The sequence below is a fragment of the Humulus lupulus genome, chromosome 7 (genome assembly GCF_963169125.1).
Source record: "Humulus lupulus chromosome 7, drHumLupu1.1, whole genome shotgun sequence".
Taxonomy (NCBI): domain Eukaryota; kingdom Viridiplantae; phylum Streptophyta; class Magnoliopsida; order Rosales; family Cannabaceae; genus Humulus; species Humulus lupulus.
Genome location: NC_084799.1, coordinates 176,651,619 through 176,675,023, shown reverse-complemented (window position 1 = coordinate 176,675,023; position 23,405 = coordinate 176,651,619). Strand labels below are relative to the sequence as shown.

Below are 23,405 nucleotides of genomic sequence, written 5' to 3'. Positions count from 1 at the left end.
ATAGCAACAGAAATTCATAAACCATCTAACAAACTAGTTTATTTGTAATCTCTAACAATTTCAGCATAATAAATTATTTGAAATTTTTTAAAAATGAATGAATGTTTGCTATAAATATAACATTCATCGTTATATAAAAAATAGTAATACCCGTAAAAGCAGAGTCAAAACTTTTTTATAAAACATTAATTAATTTATAAGCTTATATTAATTGAATTGTTATTTTTAGTCTCCCTCCATCCCAATTCTCGACATGCCGTAGAAAGAAACTTGAACACTCGCATTTATCTTTTTCCTCTCACTCTCCATCTTCGTCTTTCCTTCTACTACTACTTTTTCTGAAGCAATGTCTGGGTAAAGCCAGAGACAGGGACAGTGTTTCCTCTTCATATTCTCCAGCTACTAATTCTTTTTCAAATTCAGTGAGAAACCCTAAATTCTCTCTCTCCGGCGCTCTAGTTGGGTCCTCTGCCCAACCCACTTCGTAGCTATCAGGTACCTAATGTTATTTTATTTTTTCATTTCCATGTATGCTTTGATTAACCAATTTATTCACACACATATAGTATTTCTTTATAAATATAGGTTTTCGAAGAAATTGTAGAAATGTAGTACTGAGCTTAGATTCTTACAAGTGAAAAAGATGTGAGGGATTAGGGATTTTAAGCTGATAATTTGAGATTTTCTATTTTGTGTAACTTCTACCACTGATAACGTTCTTTCGTGTTTTGTTTCTGTGATTTGATTTCGCAGAGGTTGGATAGTGTCACAATTTCACCATGTATATAAAGCAGGTAAGGGTATCTCGCGGCTGGAAGGTTTATGGTTTTATTTTCATTTAAGTTTTCCGATTGGTATAATATTATTTGTGTTGATTTGGTTTTAGGTGATAATTGAAGGATTTAAGAGCTACAAGGAACAAGTTGCTACTGAGCCTTTTAGTCCGAGGGTCAATTGTGTTGGTAATGTTGTTTTACATTTGTATTATATTTTCATTCTAAAATTGTAATCAACATCTAGTTCCTGTTCATTTTGCTCGGTAAATAACTTGCAACTTTGATTCTTCTGTTAAGATTGTCAATATTTGGCATCCTTCAAATTTTCTTAAGCTCAAACTCTTGATTTTGGGAAGGAATTTTCTGCGACTTTAATGCCATTATATATATATTATATTACTAATTATGGAGGATCACTCATGTTTTTGTATCTGCAACTTAATTCATTGATTTTTGTGATAATATAAGATCTTGGGATTCCTCGGCATTTAGAAACTTAGTGTTCATTCTTTATACTTTATTTTCATTACTATTTATGTTTCTGTTTTCTTCAGCTCTGTTATCTTATTTCGCTCTTATTGTAACTAGTCATGTTATGAATACTCTTTTCTAAATTCATGTGAACAATTTGATTTACAGTTGGTGCTAATGGCTCTGGCAAGACGAACTTTTTCCATGGTATGAGTTACACTCTGATCCCACTCATACGTCACTTTTAGTGGCTGTGATATTGTTTCTTTAGTAAGTGGACATCATCTTTATTCTTTATCTAATCTGCTTGATTTTTCAAATAATTTTTTTTGTAGCAATTCGTTTTGTACTAAGTGACCTCTACCAGAACCTCCGCAGTGAAGATAGGGTTGCACTACTTCATGTATGTGTTATTCCCTGGCTTGTATTTTCCATGCCTTTTGGTGTCAAACTTTTTAATTTTAACGTGCTTGCATGTATTATTAAACAGGAAGGTGCAGGCCATCAAGTTGCAACTGCATTTGTTGAGATCTTGTTTGACAATTCGGACAATCGTATTCCGGTACTATCCTAATTTCAGATGGGAATGGGCAGGGTAGAGGGTTAACTTGAGAAACATTAGAATGTACATTTTATATTTTGCTAACGTCAACATGTCTGACACAAGCACAACTGGCAATTTGGGTGGTCCCACCTGTCCTTGATGGCTAGAATTTTGACTCATCTCATGCCATTACTTCACTTTATTTTATTTGAAATTTTCTAGAGAGATGTAATATCTTAGGATTTTCCTTGATATATTTTTTTACATTTTTCTATTCTCATGTTTATTATACTTTTTCTTGACTTTGCATAAGAAAATTTACTAATTTAGATGCTTCCTTAGAGTGTGTTGACCTTAGTCTATAATCAATATTTATATATTAGCTTGTGTCTCCATGTTGCAGGTTGATAAGGAAGAAGTGCGCTTGCGTAGAACAATTAATCAAAAGAAAGATGAATATTTCTTGGATGGAAAGCACATCACGTAAGTTATTGACATCTAGCAATTTGCTTTGTTCCCTACAGATTTTTTGGTTGGAAACTTTGAATGACGAAAGATAATGATTTTCAGTAAAACAGAAGTTATGAATTTACTGGAAAGTGCTGGGTTTTCTCGATCCAATCCTTACTATGTTGTGCAACAAGGAAAGGTATTACTCTTCTAATAGTCTGAAGTATGAATACTACTTGAAAATCGACATGGTAAATTTTTTAGATTAATGTATTGCTTCCTTTTAATAGATAGCATCATTAACTTTGATGAAAGACTCTGAGAGGTTGGATTTACTCAAAGAAATTGGTGGCACTCGAGTGTATGAGGAAAGGCGTCGAGAAAGTTTAAAAATTATGCAAGAAACTGGCAAGTCATTGTTAAGTTGGCCGTGTTTTAGTACATTACTTATGTTCTCTTACCAAAGTATGGATATCAATCCTTGCATATTATTTCTGTTAAGCAGGTAATAAAAGAAAGCAGATAATTCAAGTTGTTCAGTACTTAGATGAGAGATTAAAGGAATTAGATGAGGAGAAAGAGGAATTAAGGAAATATCAGCAACTTGACAAGCAACGTAAATCTCTGGAATACACTATTTATGACAAGGAACTTCATGATGCTCGGCAAAAGTTGGCAGAGGTAAAATGATTACTTTTTTGTTGTTTGAAGGCTGTTATTTTTGCTTTAGAGTGTACAGTTTGTTCATTTTTATTATACTTCCTGAAATTTTTTGTACTTGTTTGTTTGTGTGCGTTCTGTTTTGTAAACAACCCACCTTATGTTTGCTCTAGCAAAAATAATTTTTACAGGACTATGCCAACCATAAGCACAAATGGGTGTATTAGATTTGACTTTCATCTTTAAACATTTATTTATTTTACAAAAAAACAGCATTATTGTCTTTTTTTTTTTGCAAAAAAACATAAATTGTATTGATAAGACATAAATACAAGAAAAAGAGACCAGCGTGCACAAAATACCAAGTGTGACATGGTACCCTAAATAGAGAGCAAAACAGAGATAGAAGATTCCAGTATCTAATGATATCAGAAGGCGAAATGCCCTTAAATTCTTTGGTGTGGCATGTAGCCAAATTGCAATCCAGACTCTGATTTTTTTCCATAACATATCTTTATCTTTTCAGCCATGCAACCTAACATATTGCGAATAATGCTACCTACCAAAGTAATTGTTTTTGTATGCCACCCATGACCTTGGAATTTAGAAACTCTACACAATCGTGTGGTGCACAGCAGTCCAAATTGGACTCTCTAAGTATCTTGAACTACAACTGCACAGAGAATTTATAATGAAGGGATAAATGATCTCCACTTTCTTTGCATACACTCCAGCCTAGGGAGATATGGCCTGAAAAGATCTTTTTGTATATTCTCATGTATATTTAAATGTCTGAAGCTAGTAAGCATCCAAAAACTCTTACTTTAGTTAGTACTGGGTATTTCCATAAATTTTTTGTCATGGTATAATTTGAATGGAGTTTGGTGACCTCAACCTGTCGAAAATTGACTTACATGAAAAAACTTTAGATTTATGATCCAACCACTCTTGTATTGTATTTTTAATAAGTCTGCAAAATGATTCCCTTTCAACTCTTGTCAATAACAATGACAAGGGTCCCTATCATTCAAGTGTAATGAAATGGATGTTCTAGTTTGGTAGACTATCTCTCACCACTTCATTAGCTTCCAAGAATTCATGAATGCACCTTTTTGACTTGGAAGAAAGCCTTGCTAAAATAGGAAAATTATTGTATAGTAAACAACCTTCCAACTATACATTTTTCCAAAACCTAATTTTTCTTCCTTTACCTATCTTGAAATTTGGAGGGTGAGATCCTAAGGTAAGGAAGCGTATGCCCTTGGAAAGGCATCACTTCTTTATATAAAGAATTCATGCAGTCGGTCAAGTTTAAGGTTGGGATGGCAAGTATTTATGGTTCTGGGAAGATATATGGCTTGGTTAGTCGTCTTTTAAAAATTTGTTCCTAAATCTTGCTAGATTTTCAACAAGAAAAAAATAGTTTTATAAATGATTTCTACCACAAGAAGGTTGGATTGGAAAGTCACTGGAGCCTACACTTGTTTCGACGCATGAATGATAGAGAATTTTTGGAGTCCATTGATCTAATCAGTAGAATTTGAAACTTTAACTTATGTGGGGTCTTGGAGGATAGAAGAATTTGGATGGGCGACCCATCTCAAGTCTTTTCTTGTAAATAAGCCTTTAAAATGTAAGTGGGATAGGCTTATTAAGGATACTTCCCTTGGGTAAAGATTTGGAAAAGCCCCATGCCTCCTAAAGTGAAGGTATTTAGCTGGCTGTTGCGTCTGAGAAAACTAAACGTTTTAAGTGCCATTGGATTGGTAATAAAGCTAAAAAGTTGTTTTGTGTGGGGGAGGAACAAGAGAATCTTCAAAGGAGTTGAAGGTGATGAAGATCCGCTTTGGGATAAAATCAAATGGTGGGTGGTTATTTAGCTGATTAATGATATGGAGTTTAAAGATGTACCTTTCTCTCATCTAAGCAGAGATTGGCACAACCTTTTATTGTAATTTTTTCCTACTTTGTGCTTGTAACTCTTCTCTAATTAATACGAGCTTGATGTGTTGTTTTTAAAAAATGTTAAGGTGACAACTATCTTTGTTACGACTGTCTGCTGGGTTATATGGTTGGAGAGGAATAGGAGAATCTTTGAGGACATGGACAAGAGTGTGGATGAAATTCGGGGTAAAGTTTAAATGAGTGTTGCTCATTGGGTTCACACAACTAAGGAATTCAAGGATGTTTCATTCCCTAGTTTAAAGCTACCTTTTTTGTTTTGTTGTTCTTTGTATCAAGAGTTGTATGTGATACTTGTGGTTTGCTTTAACCACTCGTATTGTAATATGTGCATTATTAATACAAGTTGTTTTGTTTTGTTTTTTTTTTTAAAAAGCAGAAAAAGATAAAGAAAGAAAAGAAGGGATCTCCTTGCCTTAAGCCCATAGGCCCTTTGAACTTCTCTCTCAGCCTTCCATCGAGAAAGATCGAGAAAGAGTTTGATGTTAGGAAGCTCTTAATCCATTTTTATCATAGAGCACTAGTTCCATTCTTTTGTACCCATTCCACACAATTGTTGGCTTTCCCAAAGTCAATTTTAAACACTACACACTTTTTCTTTTAACATTAAGAATCTAGCGACATGCTACTAAAACCCCATATGCTGTAGAGATGGTATCTCAAAGAACTTCTCTAAACCTTAAAGAAAGATATAAAGTTGATATGAACTATAAATAAGTCATAAAATGTTGTACTGAACCCTCGAGTAGTTTTATATATTTCTTGCAAGCTCTTATGATTTAGCAAAGAATATCTCTATAACCTACAATCTTTCAATGTTGCTTATATTAAAAATAGAATGGTTAAAAATAAAGGGAGATTGTGGCTCCCTTGTTACAGATCTCTTGAAGCCCCGATCATCGTTTTGTCCAATTCTTGATCTTCATAAATTAGAGGCATTTTATCAAGCACTTGTACTTTCAATATACTTAAGCCCCAATCATCGTGGCACTGAAAGGATGGTGTCTTCATGTAATTTGAAGATAATACTGGTGTAATTGTGAAACTGAAGGGAGAAATTGAAGGGTCTGCCATTACTGGTCCTATTGGGAAGGAGTGCTGATCTGTGGCCAAGGATTGCAAGCGCAGTCAATGCTATTGTCTAAGTGTCTTGACTGAAGGTTTTTTTTCTTTAATAGGATTGTTGCAGGCATTTGTGAAATTCCGACTTGTTTTGTATTTTTAGTAAGGTTTGGTATGCGTTGAAAGAAGTTTCTTAATTGTCATATGACTCGTACATATCTAATTGTTTGAATTTGGAAGACTTCTTTTTATTAATATCACATGTTCTGTATTTTAGTGTGTCGTCATTAACTTTATGCTAGATTTTCTAACCATATTGTTAGAAATGAAATGACCACAACCATGGGTTGAAATGTAGACTATCATAATGCGATTGTGCATGAAGCAATGGCTTTGTGTCTAACGCTGTCTCAATTAATTTTATTCAGGTAGAAGAGGCACGAACAAAGGTTTCTGAAACATCTACAAAAATGTATAATAGTGTGCTGGATGCCCATGAAAAATCGAAAGACTTGGACAAGGCAATGAAAGATTTAACAAAAGAAGTTAATGCTTTAAGCAAGGAGAAAGAAGCAGCAGAAATCCGAAGAACAGAAGCAATAAAGAAGCAGACAGAGGTTGAGCTTGATGTGAAGGATCTTGAGGAGAAGATGTCTGGAAATACTCGAGCCAAAGTATGCGTTGATAATGCCCAGCATGATTTAGTTTTCATTTGTTTTTCCTATTCAATGAAATTTGTGAATGTGGTCTTGGTAATGAGAGACCAATGATTGTGTAATATCTATTTATATATATCCACGTAGGAAGATGCAGCGAGGCAACTTCAAATTCTGCAAAATGAAATTAAGGACTCGATGAATGAGCTTGAAGAAATAAGTCCTTTGTATGATAATCAAGTCCTGAAGGAAAAGGAGATAACAAAAGGGTATGTCAGTTAAATTAATCTGCATTTTAAACGTACATTTCTGGAGCTTGGTATACATAAATTAAATTTCCATCTGCTCCCTTCCTGGAAATATGCAATATTTTATCTTTTATGTATTCTAAAGAAGCCATTTTAGTTGTATTTTTTCCCCACAATTTTCAGCCCCAATTCAACTTGGTAGACACAAATTAAATTCCCATATAGTCTTTAGTTGTTAGATGAATCGTTTCGAGTTGTACTAGAATTCATATTGGGTTTATGCTGAGTGCATTTATTGGTAAATGGAGTTGATTTATTTAGCTAGTGCATTATACACTGGTAGCCTCTGTTCAGCTTTGATAGCATTCATTTAAGTATATGCTTTATTTTTCTCTATTTTCCGAGGGTTTTTCTTTTTATAGTGTGTGCTTCTTTTTACATTTAATTATGTTCTTTGAACATGTGGCGGCATTTGATTACTAAATATATGGCTTCACATATCTGACGTGTGTTTTAGCTTAAAAGTAGGCCATTTGCCAATACCTTTTTGACATGAGTTGTGCTGATCCCTGTAGAATAATGGAGCGTGAGAAGCAACTTAGCATCCTTTATCAAAAGCAAGGTCGTGCCACCCAATTTTCAAATAAAGCTGCTCGTGACAAATGGCTTCAAAAGGAAATTAAGGATCTTAATATTGTTCTGACTTCAAACCTGAATCAAGTAAGTATTCTCATTGGTTTGCTCTAAAATGCTCGTTGATGAAAAGTTAAAAGTATTCTCATTGGTTTGCTCTAAATTGCTCGTTGATGAAAAGTTAAAAGTATTCTCATTGGTTTGCTCTAAATTGCTTGTTGATGAAAAGTTAAAAGTAATCTCATTGGTAAACTTGTCGTCTTAATTTCTATTGTTAGATTTCTTGTATTATTCCCTCATTAATACAAGTTTTTGTTTCTTTAAAAAATAAATCAATATATTGGTTGAAATATATACTGAGATCTTCTTACTTTGGGGCCTGATAGGGAACTTAAAGTATTGGCTATATTGTTAATGACGTGGTTCACATTTGAGAAATTTATCAGTGTTGTTCATTTTATGGGTTCCTTGTGCAGTTTCTTGCTGTCTAGATTATATCAGTTCCTTGTGCAGTTTCTTGTGCAAACAAGTGACCAGACCATAACAGGTTTTCAGTGGGTAAATGCTAGGAACCAAACCCAGAGAAACACCAAAACAGGAAAATGATATGCAAACATAAGACTGGTATTGCTGAAATTGAGAGGGAATACAAAAAAAATTCCCAGATTATTTGAGGGACCTGGAAACCTCCCGAGAGCTCAGAACTCCTGACAATTCACTCACATTTCTTGCCTTCTTTCTCAACCCAACCCCGCACTTATAATATATTCTAACCACCCAAATACCCATTCAAACAATGCCACCATTGCCACCCATGGCAACTGTCCTACCACACTCCAATCCTATCGGCATAACAATAAAAATGTTTTTATTTTGTAATTTTTAAATTAATTAGAAACAAAACTTTTATTATAAAATGCAAATCCCATCCAATACCATCACTCGCCTTCCTAACTACACCCAAATCAGCTATAGAAACATTTTTTGCTTGGGAAATTACCGCTAAGTCAGGAAACCGATCCTTCAAAGCTTGCCCTTCAATCCAAACATCCTCCCAAAACCTCACTAAATCACCTCGACCCACCTTGAAATGAACAAAACCCAAAAACTAACTTTAAGGGAAGAAATATCCTTCCACGGACCCCTCACAAAAAATCTATCCACCACTTTTGTATCCCAATGATTGTCAGCTCGCCTATAACGGCTCAAAACCACCTTATGCCACAACGAATCACGCTCTAGCGGGAATCTCCACAGCCACTTCAAAAGGAAGGCTCTGTTTCTGTCTTCTAAATTACCAATCCCAAGACCTCCATGGAATAAAGGCGTACAAACCTCACTCCAAGCTACCAAATGATCCGAACCCGAAAGATCAACTTTTTCCCACAAAAAATCACGCATCATCCTCTCCATATCCTTCAGAACACTTTTAGGAACTAGAAATAACGATAAATAATACACCGGAAGTGACGGAAGCACTGATTGAATCAAGGTAAGCTGCCCCCTCTTGAAAGAAAAGCACACTTCCACCTAGCCAATCTTTTTGCACACTTAGCCAAAACTGACTCCCAAAACTTCTTAAACCGTGGATACCCAACGGAAGACCTAAATATTTCATTAGCCACTTTCCTATCTCACAACCAATCACCGAGGCACGAGAAGCCACCACATCCTCCGCCACATTAAGCCCCAACAACCGACACTTTTGCAAATTAATCTTCAATCTAGAGATGACAGAATAAACCTTAAGAATATCAAGCAAGACGTGAAAGGAGTCCTCATCATTAACAAAAAAGACAGTGTCATCATCAAATTGAAGATGGCTCACTTCTAATTTATCATCCCCACCAAAATTCCTCTGAAGAAAGACGAAGCCTTAGCTTTGTCCACCAATCCACCTAGCACATCCGCCACAAGAGTAAATAGAAAAGTAGATGAAGGATCTCCTTGTTAGAGCCCACGAGAGGATCCAAATTTACCCCTAAGCCTGCCATTAACAAACACCGAGAAGGGCACATAAGTTAGACACCCCTCCATCCACTTCCTCCATTAAAGACCAAACCCTTTATGCTCTAGAACAAAATCTAGAAAATCCCATTCCACGCAATCATAAGCTTTATTGAAATCAATTTTGAACACCCACCCACTCTTCCCTTTGCTACGATACTCTTCCACTGCTTCATTGGCCACGAGGACGGTATCTAAAATCTGTCTTTCTTCTACAAAAGCTCTGTGTTTCAGATAGTCTCTGCAAGCACCCCCTCAATCTGTTTGCCAAGACCTTCAAAATGATCTTATACAAACTAGTGACAAGATTAATTGGCCTAAAATCACTAACCCGACAACTTTTAAGCTTCTTGGGAATAAGGCAAGTAAAAGTCATTCGATAATCCCGTAATTTTTTTTTTGCAAAAGAGACGGAGGCCTTTGTCTTAGACTGACCTCTCACAAATATATAAAAAACCTCACTTTTGGCTAAGGTTACCGTGGTAACAATAAAAACAAACACAACAAAAAAAGAGAGCAACCCAACTACAAAACAACAAAACTACACAAACAAAAAACTACTCACTCCCTAGTGAGGTCTAAAAAAGATAACCCCTCGACACCTTTCGTGCGATACACCCAAGTGGCAACCCAGAGTTTTACCCTCTCCCAAATTTGATCACACGTATACCGGTAATAAGACCATCTGTGTGAAACCTTTCGTGTGACACACCCAAGTGGCAATCCCAGAATGAGTCCTTAAGTATTCGTATACTGGTAATAAGACCATCTGCATGAAACCCCTGAAACACCTCCACTAAACATACTTATTAACTGATAGGATATTCCTACTTCTAAGCACCCAAACAGCAAGAAAATGGTATATAGCAGCAAAACAAAATGCAGAAATAATGAAAGAAATTCTGTTTCATTGAAACCCAGGTGTTTGAGAGCCTGGTCTCTCCCCAAAAGAGGTTACAATCACCAATTCCAGCCTAAACTTCTACTGACACTTACCAGCTATATATATCATTACCTCACTGTATTATTATGCACCCCATTCCCACCTAATAACAACTCTCATAACTAACTTTAAGTGACAAATACCCCCTGGACACAACTACCCCTGAGCCGTTCCTTTCTCCTTATCCCTCCTAGCATACACAAATGTAATGGGGTGTCTATCACTACCGCCGGCCACAAGTTTCACCTTGTCCTCAAGGTGAAAGTCTGGAAATTGCTCTTGGATTACCCGAAAATCCTCCCAAGTCGCCTCGCATTCCGGCATGTTTCTCCATTTGATTAATGCTTGAGGGGCTGCTTTCTGGGTGCCTGGCCTAAATTCCAGAACAGTTTCTGGTGTCAAATTCCACTCTAATTCTGCTGTTAATTCAGGAGGGAGTTTGGATGGTTGCTGGGTTTGTCCCAAAGCCCCTTTGAGCTGCGATACATGAAACACAGGGTGTACTGTGGCGTTCGGTGGAAGCTGAAGATGATAAGCTACTGTCCCAATACGTTCTAGGATAGGAAATGGCCCAAAGTAGCGCTGAGAGAGCTTCTCATTGATGCGTTTAGTGGCTGTTTTCTGCCTGTATGGTCTCAGTTTTAAGTACACCAAGTCCCCCACCTTAAATTGCACATCCCTCCTTTTCTTATCAGCCTGTGTCTTCATTCTTTGTTGAGCTCTATGTAGGTTCAGTTTTAATAACTCCAGAATATTATCCCTTTCTTGAAGCGTTTGCTCCACTGCCGAAACCTTAGTGCTGGCTGGTTCGAAGCGTATAAGGGGAGGAAGATCCCTATGATATAAGGCACGAAAAGGGCTCATTCCAGCTGCTGAATGAAATGATGTATTGTACCAATATTCTGCCCATGGTACCCATTTCGCCCACTGGGTTGGTTTAACACTAACAAAACACCGCAAATAAGTTTCCAAGCAGCGGTTTACCACCTCGGTTTGTCCGTCAGATTGTGGGTGATAGGCTGTACTCTTCTTCAAACTTGTGCCTTGTAGCCTAAACAGCTCCTTCCAAAATAAACTAAGGAATACCTTGTCGCGGTCTGAGACAATAGAACATGGTACACCATGGAGTTTGACAACATCTCTCACAAAGTTGGCTGCCACAGAACTTGCTGTAAATGGGTGACGGAGGGGTATAAAATGAGCATATTTACTCAAACGGTCCACCACAACGAAAATAGAGTCAAATCCGTTAGATTTCGGCAGCCCTTCTATGAAATCCATTGAAATGTCGTCCCAAACTTAGTCTGGAATAGGTAATGGCTGAAGCAAAGCCGCTGGAGATTGAGCTAAATACTTGTTCTGCTGGCACACCGCACATTCCGCTACAAACTTCTGTACATCTCTTCGCATTCCTTGCCAAAATAAGTAAGCGGCCATCCTCTGAAACATCTTGACCACACCGGAATGTCCACCCATGTTACTGCTGTGATATTCCTGTAATAATAATGGAATAAAAGGGGATGAAGACGGAATGACCAATCGCCCCTTATATTTCAAACAATCTTGCACTAAGGTATACCCCATTACTTGCTGCCCCTCCTTCAATTGCTTCATTATGGTGGACAAATTTGGATCAGTCGCAATATGAGCTTGAAGATCCGGAATGGAAACGACATTTGGGACTGAGATGGCAGCCAAAAACGATTCACACGGTAGGCGTGATAGTGCATCCGCTGCCTTGTTTTCCAAACCCGGTCGAAACTGAATATCAAAGTCATATCCCAGCAGCTTTGTAAGCCACTTTTGATGTTCTAGGGCCACCAACCTTTGCTCCAATAAGTACTTCAAACTGCGTTGATCCGTCCTCACCAAAAACTTGCGTCCCAACAAGTAAGGTCTCCATTTTTGGACTGCCAAAACAATTGCCATGAGTTCCCTTTCATATATAGACTTCATGCGAGCTCTTGGTGATAATACTTGGCTGAAATAGGCTATGGGACGTCCATTTTGCATCAAAACAGCCCCTAAACCAGCCCCCGACGCATCGGTTTCTAACACAAATGGAACTGAAAAATTTGGCAGCGCTAAGACCGGCACCGTACACATGGCTTTCTTTAGTTGAATAAAAGCCGAATCTGCCTCTTTTGTCCAGCCATAAGAATCTTTTCGCAGCTGGTCTGTAAGTGGCTTCGCTATGCTCCCATACCCTTGTACAAACTTTCGATAGTAGCCGGTGAGCCCCAAAAAACCCCTTAGCTCCTTAATAGTCCTCGGTGTTGGCCAAGTCTCCATTACAGCCAGCTTACTTGGGTCGGCAGCCACCCCTTTTTCCGAAATCACATGGCCCAAGTACTCCACCTGCGCTTGTGCGAACATGCACTTCTTCCTATTGGCAAAAATCTTGTGCACTTTAAGGCGTTCCAAGACCAAATGTAAGTGAGTGAGATGGTCCTCCAAGGACGGGCTATAAATGAGAATGTCATCAAAGAACACTAGCACAAACTTCCGCAAAAAATCGCGGAACACTTCATTCATAAGCGCCTGAAAAGTTGCTGGGGCGTTGGTTAGTCCAAAGGGCATTACTAAAAATTCATAATGCCCTTCATGTGTACGAAAGGCTGTCTTCTCAATATCACTTTCCTTCATCCGAATTTGGTGGTAACCGGACTTCAAATCAAGTTTGGTGAACACTTGAGCCCCATGAAGTTCATCCAACAGCTCATCTATGACTGGAATCGGAAACTTATCCGCCACGGTCTCTCTATTTAAGGCCCTATAATCCACGCAAAAGCGCCAACTCCCATCCTTCTTCCTAACTAGCAAAACCGGGCTCGAAAATGGACTGTTACTTGGCTGAATTATTCCTGCAGTAAGCATTTCAGTGACTAATCTCTCAATCTCATCCTTTTGAACTTGAGCATAACGGTATGGTCTGACAGATACCGGCCCCGCCCCCTCCTTAAGAATGATGGCGTGTTCCCGGGCCCGTGAAGGTGGTAACCCCGCTGGCATATCAAACACAGACTGGAACTCCTCTAAAACCGATGCTACTGCTTGCGGAATGGCCTGTTGCTCGCTTACAACTTTAGTGGACAGCGTTCCCAATTGAACCCAAAATCCTTGAGCCTCCCCTTCTACTGATAAAATCATCGCCTTGAGTGAGATGGGAGATTTGCAAAGGCTGGGATCTCCTTGTAGTGTAATCCAAGACCCTCCCATCTCGAATTTCATCACCATTGATCGCCAGTTAACCTGCATGTTCCCCAGCGTCTCCAACCACTTAATACCCAAAATCCCATCTGCCCCACCGAGCTCCAATGGAAAAAAATCAGTGACAACCCGCAACGCTCCTAAATCCATCTCTACATTGGCACAAATTCCCTCTGTTCGGACCTTTCCTCCCGTCCCCAAGAGCACTCCATAGCAAGTGGTGGCTGTAATCGGCATACCCACTGTTGCCACTATCTCTGTTGAGATAAAATTATGGGTCGCACCGTTGTCTATCAACACTGTTACTGGCCGACTAGCAATCTACCCAGTTAACTTCATAGTGTGCGCCGACGAAATTCCAACCAGAGAATTCAAAGAAAGGGTGGCCAACGTTTCTTCAGATTCGCAATGATCTTCGGTTTTTGGGGAGAAAGGCGGCGACTCCTCCGCTAGAATCGCATCCTCCTCATCCGAAAGTAGCAATACTTGCAAAATTTTTTGATCACATTCATGTCCACGGTGAAACTTTTTATCACAACGAAAACAGACCCCGCGGGCCTTCTTGTCTTGGTACTCTGACTCTGTCAATCTGCGAAATGGTGGGGGTTTAGGCTGCTGAACAGAGTTGCTTCTGATGGTTGCCGCCGCCTGAGAAGAAGAAGATGTAGGGGACGTTACAGCTGATTTCACGGTAAAAGTATGGTAAGGGTTTCTGTTTGGAGTTATTGGGCTTAAGGTTTGCTTGGGTAAATTTGGTCTGATGGGCTGGCCCGTTTGCATAAGTTGGTGTCCTTCTTCTATTCTTTGGGCCGTATCCATAATACTGGCCAAGCCACAGGCTGAAGTATGTGCAAGGCAGCCTTAATGTTTTCTTGAAGCCCACGAACAAAGCTCCCTTCCAGCACGTGGTCTGGAACACCGGGGACTCGGGATGCAAGCATCTCCCAACGCAGCCTGTAATCTTTAACTGTGGTTGTTTGCGTGATCGACAAGAGCTCCTCCGAGACCGACCCAACCGGCGACGCTCTGAATCGGAGAAGAAGCTGCTGTTTTAAACTTGCCCAAGATGTAATCGGCCTTCTCTGGTTCTCCCACTGGAACCACGTCAAGGCATCACCATCCAATCCGATAATCGCCGTTTCCAGCATCTGCGGTTCTTTAAGATGCATCAGCAAGAAGTAGCGTTCTGTTTTATAAACCCAGCCGTCTGGATTTTCTCCTGATAATAGAGGCAGCTCCATTCGAGGTGGCCGAAAATCCTGGCGAAAATTTTGGGCAACTGCCCACGGTTCCGACGACTGCTGCTGCTGTTCGTGGTGGCTGTTGGATTGCTCTCCGATGATAGGCGGTGCTGGAGAAAAAGTTTGTGCCCTAGGTTGTGGAGATCGAACCCCCGACCGATGCTCCTCCTCCAAAACTGGCTTCTGACAGTCGGCCTCCCCAGCTGAAGATCCACTTCCCGTCTTCCCGGAAGCTTGAAGCAACTGGGCCAAATGAACCACCAGAAGGTCCATCTTCTTCTCCATCGCAGGTAACCTTAACACTTCAGTCTTCATCGTCTCCAATTCTCTGGGAAGGTGCTGAAATTCCGCTCAAGTCTTCCAATTCCTTCCGAAATTCAGACTGCATCAGCTCCATCTTCTCCTCAAGCACCTCACTCTGCAGATCTTTCTTCGGCCCCATAGAAATCGTTGGCTCTGATACCAATTTGATAGGATATTCCTACTTCTAAGCACCCAAACAGCAAGAAAATGGTATATAGCAGCAAAACAAAATGCAGAAATAATGAAAGAAATTCTGTTTCATTGAAACCCAGGTGTTCGAGAGCCTGGTCTCTCCCCAAAAGAGGTTACAATCACCAATTCCAGCCTAAACTTCTGCTGACACTTACCAGCTATATATATCATTACCTCACTGTATTATTATGCACCCCATTCCCACCTAATAACAGCTCTCATAACTAACTTTAAGTGACAAATACCCCCTGGACACAACTACCCCTGAGCCGTTCCTTTCCCCTTATCCCTCCTAGCATACACAAATGTAATCGGGTGTCTATCATTAACATCCCAATTAGATTGAAACACAACCAACGAAAACCCATTAGGTCCTGGAGCTTTATCACCATAACAATAAAAAATTGTCTGCATAATCTCCTCCACCTCAAAAGGCCTCTCAATGTTAGATCCTAAAAAAACAGGTATCCTTCTCCAATCAATATCTCGAACACCAATCCATGGTCTCACCACCGAAGAGTACAAAGAAGAATAGAATCCAACAGTCTCATCAACAATCTCCCCTTCATCATATAACATGGTCCCATCTGATTTCTCAATTCGAGAGATAAAGTCCTTCGCCTTTCAAGCACTCAGAACATTGAAACAGTCTAGAATTAGAATCTACATCTTTGGCCCACTGACACTAACTTCAACCACACCCCTCTCTCCTCTTCTAAAATCAAATTATGCCACTCTCTCTTAACTTTTCTCCTTTGAGCATTAGGGTCATCATCCCAATTACCATTTTCCTCCAACCTATCTAATTCCGGCACACGTCTCTCAAGAGCCTGTTTTACCATCTTCCTAGAGCCATAAACTTCTTTGCTCCAACTTGAACCCTCCCCCGAAGACAACTCAATTTTAACATAAATCTGTGACTAGACCCACCTGTCACCGAAGCATTTTGCTACCAATGACTAAACTTCGATCGAAACTCCTTATGTTCTAGCCAAAGATTGTCAAATCTAAAAGGACTCTGTCCCCATGAAGGAGGATTAGAGTCCAAAATTACCGGACTGTGATCTGAAACCACCCGCACACAAACTTCTTGTCTAACAAAAAGATATAACACAGTCCAATTGTTAGTAAAGAGAAATCTGTCTAAACGACAATAAATAGGATGTTGCCTGAAGTTAGACCATGTGAATCTGCCATTGTTAAGTCTGGGATCAACCAACTTAAGCTCCTTAATTAACTCATCAAAGATCTTCATACTTCTAGTGTTAGAAGTACTATTAAAATTCCCTTCCACACTACGAACTACATTCAAATCTCCCCCACACACCAAGAATCCCCACAAATAGTGCTTAATCCTGCTAACTCATCCCAAAATTTGTCTTGACTACCAAATGGTACTGGGCCATAAACCCCTGAAAACCACCAAGGGAGATTACCTTCTGCTTGTATAAGAAAGGAAATTGAAAAATCCCCTACTTCTGCTTGTATAAGAAAGGAGACTGAAAAATCCCCTACTAAAGTATCAAGAACCTTGATGCTTCTAGTATCCCACACCACTAAAATTCCACCTGACCTCCCATTAGACGTCAAGAGAATCCACGCTTTAAACCTAACCTAGACCGCCAAATACTTCCAACAAAACACCTATCCACTTGACTCATTTTCACCTCTAACATCTGGATTAATCTTGCACACCGTCTCTTTTATTGCTTTCCCTTTTTCCATTGCACCATTACCTCGAACATTCCAGGATAGAATCTTCATTTAAGAGGAACCTCACCATGCTCTTTCTGAGAACCTTTATCATAATTAATATTAAAAGCCAACTTCTTCAATTCTCTACTCTTCCTGTTTGAAATCAAAATCTGTGTTGGATCACCACTTTCAACATGTTTACGCTGGACTAATTCCACTCCCATCGCTTCTAAAGACTCACCAAAAGTATCCCTAACTTCCCCTTGCGCACTTCCCTCCTTAATCTGATCCTTCTCACAAGCTTCCTTAGAAACTTCATCCAAACACTCTCACTTGTCTGCACCCTCCCCACCATAATCAAAATCCAAAATATTAGGAAGTTTATCCCTTACCAAAGGTAAATCTTCCTTATCCTTCCACATCATCCTTAAATGAACTATGATTTCTTCGTTATTCTCACAACTTGCTTCATTCAGTTCATCCCCATCGACCTCTGAATTATTTCCATCTAAACTTACATCATCAAAGAGAGACCCTCCAAGCTCTTGCTTTATCCAATAACTTTTCTCTGAATCATCGAAAACTAATTTTGAATCCTTTTTTGCCACCACATTACCCATATCTTGAGATAACTCAGCAGAGATTTTTTTTCTTTCGTTCATAAACTAGAAAGTTCTGTACAGGGTGATTTGAAACATTTGCCTCTTCATCAATTTCCTTAATGAGAATAGAAGAGGACTTCTTCTCATGACAAGTAGGAAAATCGACCCGAAAAGACACTACTGCCTTGGAAAACGAATTTTGGGCTTTAGGATTAATGCTCGACAACTTGATTGACAAAAAATGATAAATATTTTCAATAGGATCCATGAGTTTCACCAAAGTTGGCTTTATAATAGAAGCCCACTGACCAGTCATAGTAAATTGACTTCTGGCCCACCCCCCAAATCCCACTTGCCTGGCCCTAAAGACCCCATCGCTTGTTTTAATTAAGTCCTCACACGTGTCCCTCACACTTGTCTCCTTGCCATACAAGGAATCGATTTTATTAAAATATTTTCTGCTCAAAGACAAATCGCTTTTGATTCTTCTATTAATCCTCTGCATAGTGATCGTATTAAAAGCTTTCTTATTTGAGAAAGTCTTCTCCTTATCCACCGATTGAATTCCCCTAGAAATCAGGGATCGACATATCGGGTCCTGAAAAACAGGGTGAATTTGAGGCGATGACTCCAAATCAAAATTTCCCACATTTGAGCCGAATTCCATAGCCGCCGTAGAAGCATCAGGCTTCGGCGTATGTGTCGCAATTACAGACGGTCTGGTCACCAAAACTCCACCCCCTTCATCACCTCCGATGGACTTCTGCTACACCACCTTCTTCGACTGGTTTGGGACAAGACTTCACAAACTTCCTAACCCAAACACTCCCAACACCACTGATGGGATGATTATTCTGCTCTCTCAACTTGAATAATCTTAAGGTAATAAAATTTTCATCATAGGGCAAAGTGATGGAAGCAAGAATAAAGCCTTTAGAATCTCCAAACAACCTCAACCAAGCATAAGACACATCTTTCATCTCTAAAGTCTGTTTGTCCACATCCATCAACCCTCCGCACAAAGCCCCTGTAACCTTAAATACATGAATATTCCAAATATTCAAAGGAATACCACCAACCCCTATCCAATTATGATAACAACTAATTTTCTTCTCTTTCGACTGCCGACTCCAACTCCATGGGACAATAGATATCTTTGTAACGTCAGAAATAGAGACCTCTCCTCTAGAAATCAAATCTTTTTGCACAACTTCAGTAGAACACCACAGAATAGTTCTATCATCAAACATTAGAGACATCTCGACATTAACTCCTAATTCCCTTTGTATGCCTACATGAATAACTTTCCAAGAAGACTGGCTATCACTCTGTAGCAACACAACGACATGATCCTTCTTACATGATAACTTATGGCTAGCATGGTTCGTATGACCATTATCGCCCTCACCCTTCCCTGTTACCATAGAGACCCAAGACTTCTTGGAGACCTTGGTATCTAGAGAGGTTCTCCTTTGCGGAGCCGTGACATGTCTGCCTACAATCCCAACTAGACAATTATATAACTCCTTCCAACTTGACTCCTATCCCTCATCAGGTATAATAACAGTTCTTACAATGTTGTTTTTCAGCGTAGAAACTTTAAGAAAGAGGCCTCTGGTATTCCTAAAACATTCGATGAACACATTCAGGGTGTTATTATGAAAGAATGCCTAAAGCCCTTCTTTTCCTCATCCTTCAGTGACAACAAACTTCAGATCTCTTCAATCAACCACCTTGCACCATCTAAGGTACCCTGACATCCTGGTTCTCTCACCCAGACGAACAACCCCTCCGTCATTAGAAAGAGTCAACATGAACACCTTATGTTCTGTTTTGAAACTCCAATAACGTTTGAAACCATTACTAGAATTATCAACAATAGAACTACCATTTCGTCCAATTCCAGTGGGGAAAAGGAGTTTTTCCTTTCCATAACCAGTGGGGTTATGAAAGTCTCTCTTACTTGCCCTCCCATGACTGTAGGGGCCATGGGAATCCATTAGACAAATGCCCAGCACTCACTCAAAAAAGGAGAGGGAACCGAGCATTTTCTTGTCAAGCCTCGCATTATCTTGTCAAGCCTCTATGATTAAGGCAAAGTGATGATGCAAGAACTAATGGTCTGCAGCATACAGGTCCCTGAGTGACTTAGGAACTGACCATTTAAGCATTGCCTTCACCTTGGCCATATTCACTGCCCCTTCAGCCCAAATGATGTGCCCCAAGCATTCCAACTTGGTTTGAAAAGAAAACATCTCTTCGCATTGATAAACAACTTATTTTCTGTTTAGATATGGAACACCACAACCAAGTGGGCCAAATGGTCATCCAAAGACAAAATAAACCAATATCATCAAACAAAACCAAAACAAATTTTCTCGGATGTTTGAAAACTTCACTCATGTACAGTTCTCAGTCAAACGATGGCATATGTCTCAAGTTCAAGTCCTAGTAGGAGTAGCTGCACAAATTTCTGTTGTCCCTTGGGATCTAGTGTTGGGGTGTGTATGGGTATCCAGTGGGATTATTAGGGAGGGGCTCAGATTTCCACAGTTTTTATAAAAAAATGGAGAGAAATTGGATTCAAGTGAAGCAAAACAGGCACACCAAATGTTTGAGAGCACTGGACTCTCCTAGAGAAAAGTTCAGTGAAATAAGCCACACAAATTATGCCCCCATCTCAAAACAAAACTGCATGCTATGTATCCCTCAAGTTAACTCCCATGCGCAACGACCCCAACTCAGCAACTCACATAGGCTTATCGAAAAGTTCAAGCTGTACAACCCAATAGACAGAAAAGGACCAAAGTAGTGTATTCCTAGGAATTAAGTTGTTTATTTCAGCCTCCTATTGCGCCTTGCATGTATAAAGCATAAAGGAGGCTTATTAAATTTCTGTAATGTGTAATGATTGGTACACATAAGTTACAGAAAAAAATTGCATTGATTAACATGATGCCAATTTCAAGTACACAACTTTATAGTGTGTTCCCCTTGAGATAAATTGTGGTTAAAAGTAGTGCCATATCATTTAGTGCTAGTTTTTAGATGAATTACACGTGTCCCTTGTATTACTCTTCCCATATTTTAAGTTATCCATGTTTAAAAAACAGGTCAATATTCTGGTTTTTTTTTATTAGAGTTGAAGTGTTTTGCCTGGTTCCAACCAGTGTTTCAAAAGGCTTTTCTAAGGTGTGCCTCAGTGTGAGGCGTTCAAAAAAATGCTGGAGGCTCATGCCTCCCTGATTGAGACACCCAAAACAAGGGGGGGCCTCAACATTAGGATGAGGCTAATGCTTCACTATTATTATTTGGGCCTTTTTGAAGTGCTGGGTCCAACAAAAGTGGCCCAATATAACTATAACATTATCAAGTTTGGTACAACAAAAATGTCTTTTCTAAGCACTGGGTGGCATAACAACAGTATTGCCTAGAATTGTAAGATCCTGGCATTAGTTAGAAAATACCACATGAAAACACTTGGGGCTGCTAGTACAATTTAAATTTTTACCTTTATTTCAGCTTTACTTATTATAATTTGAGCATTTGACAATTCTATGAGAAATTTCATGCTGTATTTAAATATTTAATTGCAGTTTTTTCATTTTATTTTTGTAATAGAATTTTGCCTTAATTTTTAGTATTATGATTTGTTAGTTTTGATTATTAGTGTTTGGAAGTTCAAAAATTTTAAAAATAGATTTTTAACATATAATTCGAGGCTTACGCCTTAATATGCCTTGACGCTTACACCTCATCTTACCAAAGACAAAATGTTTTGAGGCGTAAACTAGCCTTTTTAAATATTGGTTTCAACTAAAGTTGGTGTGTATTGTGTTTTGTTTGGTGTTGTTTCAAATTTTGATAAGATCAAGTATCCTCATGTACTTTAATGAGGAGTTTGTTTGGAACTCACAGGGTTTCAAAGAAATGTCTCAGGTCAAGTCCTTTGGATTTCTTCATCCGAGCAGTTAAACAATTTATATGTTTTCTTAAAATTCAGAAACTGGTAAATGTTGTAAAATTTATTGTCTTATCTGTGTTTGTTTTCTGTTTCTTCTAGTTTTAATGGACTTCTTGTGATTCTTTGTGGTGCATTTTTTTAATGCAATGTTTTTCACATTATAATTTAACTTTATATAATACCTCTTTACTTTTGTATGTTTCAGGAGAAAAAGCTTCAGGATGAGATTCATCGTCTTAGCTCCGAGTTGAAAGAGCAGGATGTCTACATTGAGGGTCGCAGAACTGAAATTGCTAACCTGGAGTCCCTTATTTCTCAGTCTCGTCAAGGTTTCAATCATCAAAAATCACTGAGAGACAAGTTGCAGGATGAGCGGAAGTATGAGTTATTTTGCAATTACATTATGTGTGCACTTGTTGGGGATATACCAATGAGACTAATATTTTTTTTTTCATAGGTCCTTGTGGGGAAAAGAAACTGCACTTTCTGCTGAAATTGATAAGCTGAGAACAGAGGTTGAGAAGGCAGAAAAGAACCTTGATCATGCAACTCCTGGGGTAAGTATCTTTTGTAGTTTGTGATCTACTGTTTGGTGGTATTATAGGGTTTTGCCATTTGGATTAAAATTCTTCTTGTTTGTAAATTGAGAACTGTTTGGATTAAAGTTCTTTAGAATGTCACTATACAGGGAGAATATTAAATTTTTTGGTGGCTGTTTGGATTTTTAGATCTAAGGACTTCATCGGGTTTTCTTTTTCTTATTTGCGTAGATATTGGCACCTTTGGGTGTAATTGTAGATGATTCCTTATCATTTTCCTTATAGTAGATGATATCTTGTCATCTGCTGTAAACCTTTCGGTTTTCTCTTTCTCAATATATTCTTAGTTTCTTATAAAAAAAAATTGAGAACTTTTTATAGAGGTTGTGCTGTAATAATACAGTAAAGAATTGAGGTTAATGAAAAGAGTGAGGCGTTGTAATTGGTGACCTTCAAGTTCAGAAAAAAAGGCATTTGCCATTTTTTTAATGAGTGGGTTGATATGTTAACATGATTTGATATCCCTGGCCTAGTGAAATGCAATTTATATAATTGTTTTTTTTCTTTCTTTCTATATGAATGTTTAATGGGCTTTTGGCTGTTCTTTGTTTTTGTATTTAATCTGAGATTACTAACATCAATCTTTGTCATTTTTTAACATGATAATTATATAAGAAAACTGTGCCCCATTGGTTACAGAAGAAAATTCTCACACAATTGATAAATACCATGCAAAATAAGATACAACTAAAAGAACATAAGAAAACAGAAACACAAATTAATTTCGTTTGCTTATTTAGCTTACAACTATCAGTATAACCAAGTATTTTTTATTCACTATAATTATTGGAGCAATACAAGTGATTGGCATTCTCTACCTTCAAGGTTCACTTCCACATTGAACTATATGTGTGTATATATTTATATCTATAAGCACCAAAATAGAGTTTCATTCAACTTTTATAACATCGATTCATTTCAATAGTATATATCCTTATAGAACAGCGCTTTACATGGCTTAATGATAATAGAGAATATTCCTAGGCTAAGAGGACTTCCACCAACTTGTAGACTCATAGAACTACATTCATGACAAGGGTCCTAGTCCTATATATTGAAATATTTATTCCATTTTTTTCCTTTTGTTTTCTCATTTCCTTCTATCTTCCTACATTTTTGTTTGATGTAGCTGACAGCTAGATTGTGGAATTGGGCATACCATTTTGGGACTGCAGTCTTTTCTTGTT

At 38.6% G+C, this 23,405-nt stretch overlaps 1 protein-coding gene across 1 annotated transcript in view; it reads left to right on the top strand.

Annotated features, from left to right (window-relative positions):
* Window positions 1–237: 237 nt before the first annotated feature.
* The window catches only part of LOC133788856 (structural maintenance of chromosomes protein 3), a 30,750-nt gene continuing 7,582 nt past the window's right edge, over window positions 238–23,405 (top strand). Inside the window, exons 1-15 of the mRNA XM_062226481.1 lie at window positions 238–495; window positions 754–794; window positions 887–962; window positions 1,416–1,454; window positions 1,583–1,650; window positions 1,738–1,809; window positions 2,195–2,274; window positions 2,362–2,440; window positions 2,532–2,649; window positions 2,747–2,922; window positions 6,354–6,599; window positions 6,729–6,850; window positions 7,405–7,549; window positions 21,825–21,997; window positions 22,077–22,176. Of these exons, the coding sequence (XP_062082465.1) occupies window positions 780–794; window positions 887–962; window positions 1,416–1,454; window positions 1,583–1,650; window positions 1,738–1,809; window positions 2,195–2,274; window positions 2,362–2,440; window positions 2,532–2,649; window positions 2,747–2,922; window positions 6,354–6,599; window positions 6,729–6,850; window positions 7,405–7,549; window positions 21,825–21,997; window positions 22,077–22,176 (1,509 nt within the window). The 5' untranslated portion in view covers window positions 238–495; window positions 754–779. The remainder of the gene's footprint in view (window positions 496–753; window positions 795–886; window positions 963–1,415; window positions 1,455–1,582; window positions 1,651–1,737; window positions 1,810–2,194; window positions 2,275–2,361; window positions 2,441–2,531; window positions 2,650–2,746; window positions 2,923–6,353; window positions 6,600–6,728; window positions 6,851–7,404; window positions 7,550–21,824; window positions 21,998–22,076; window positions 22,177–23,405) is intronic.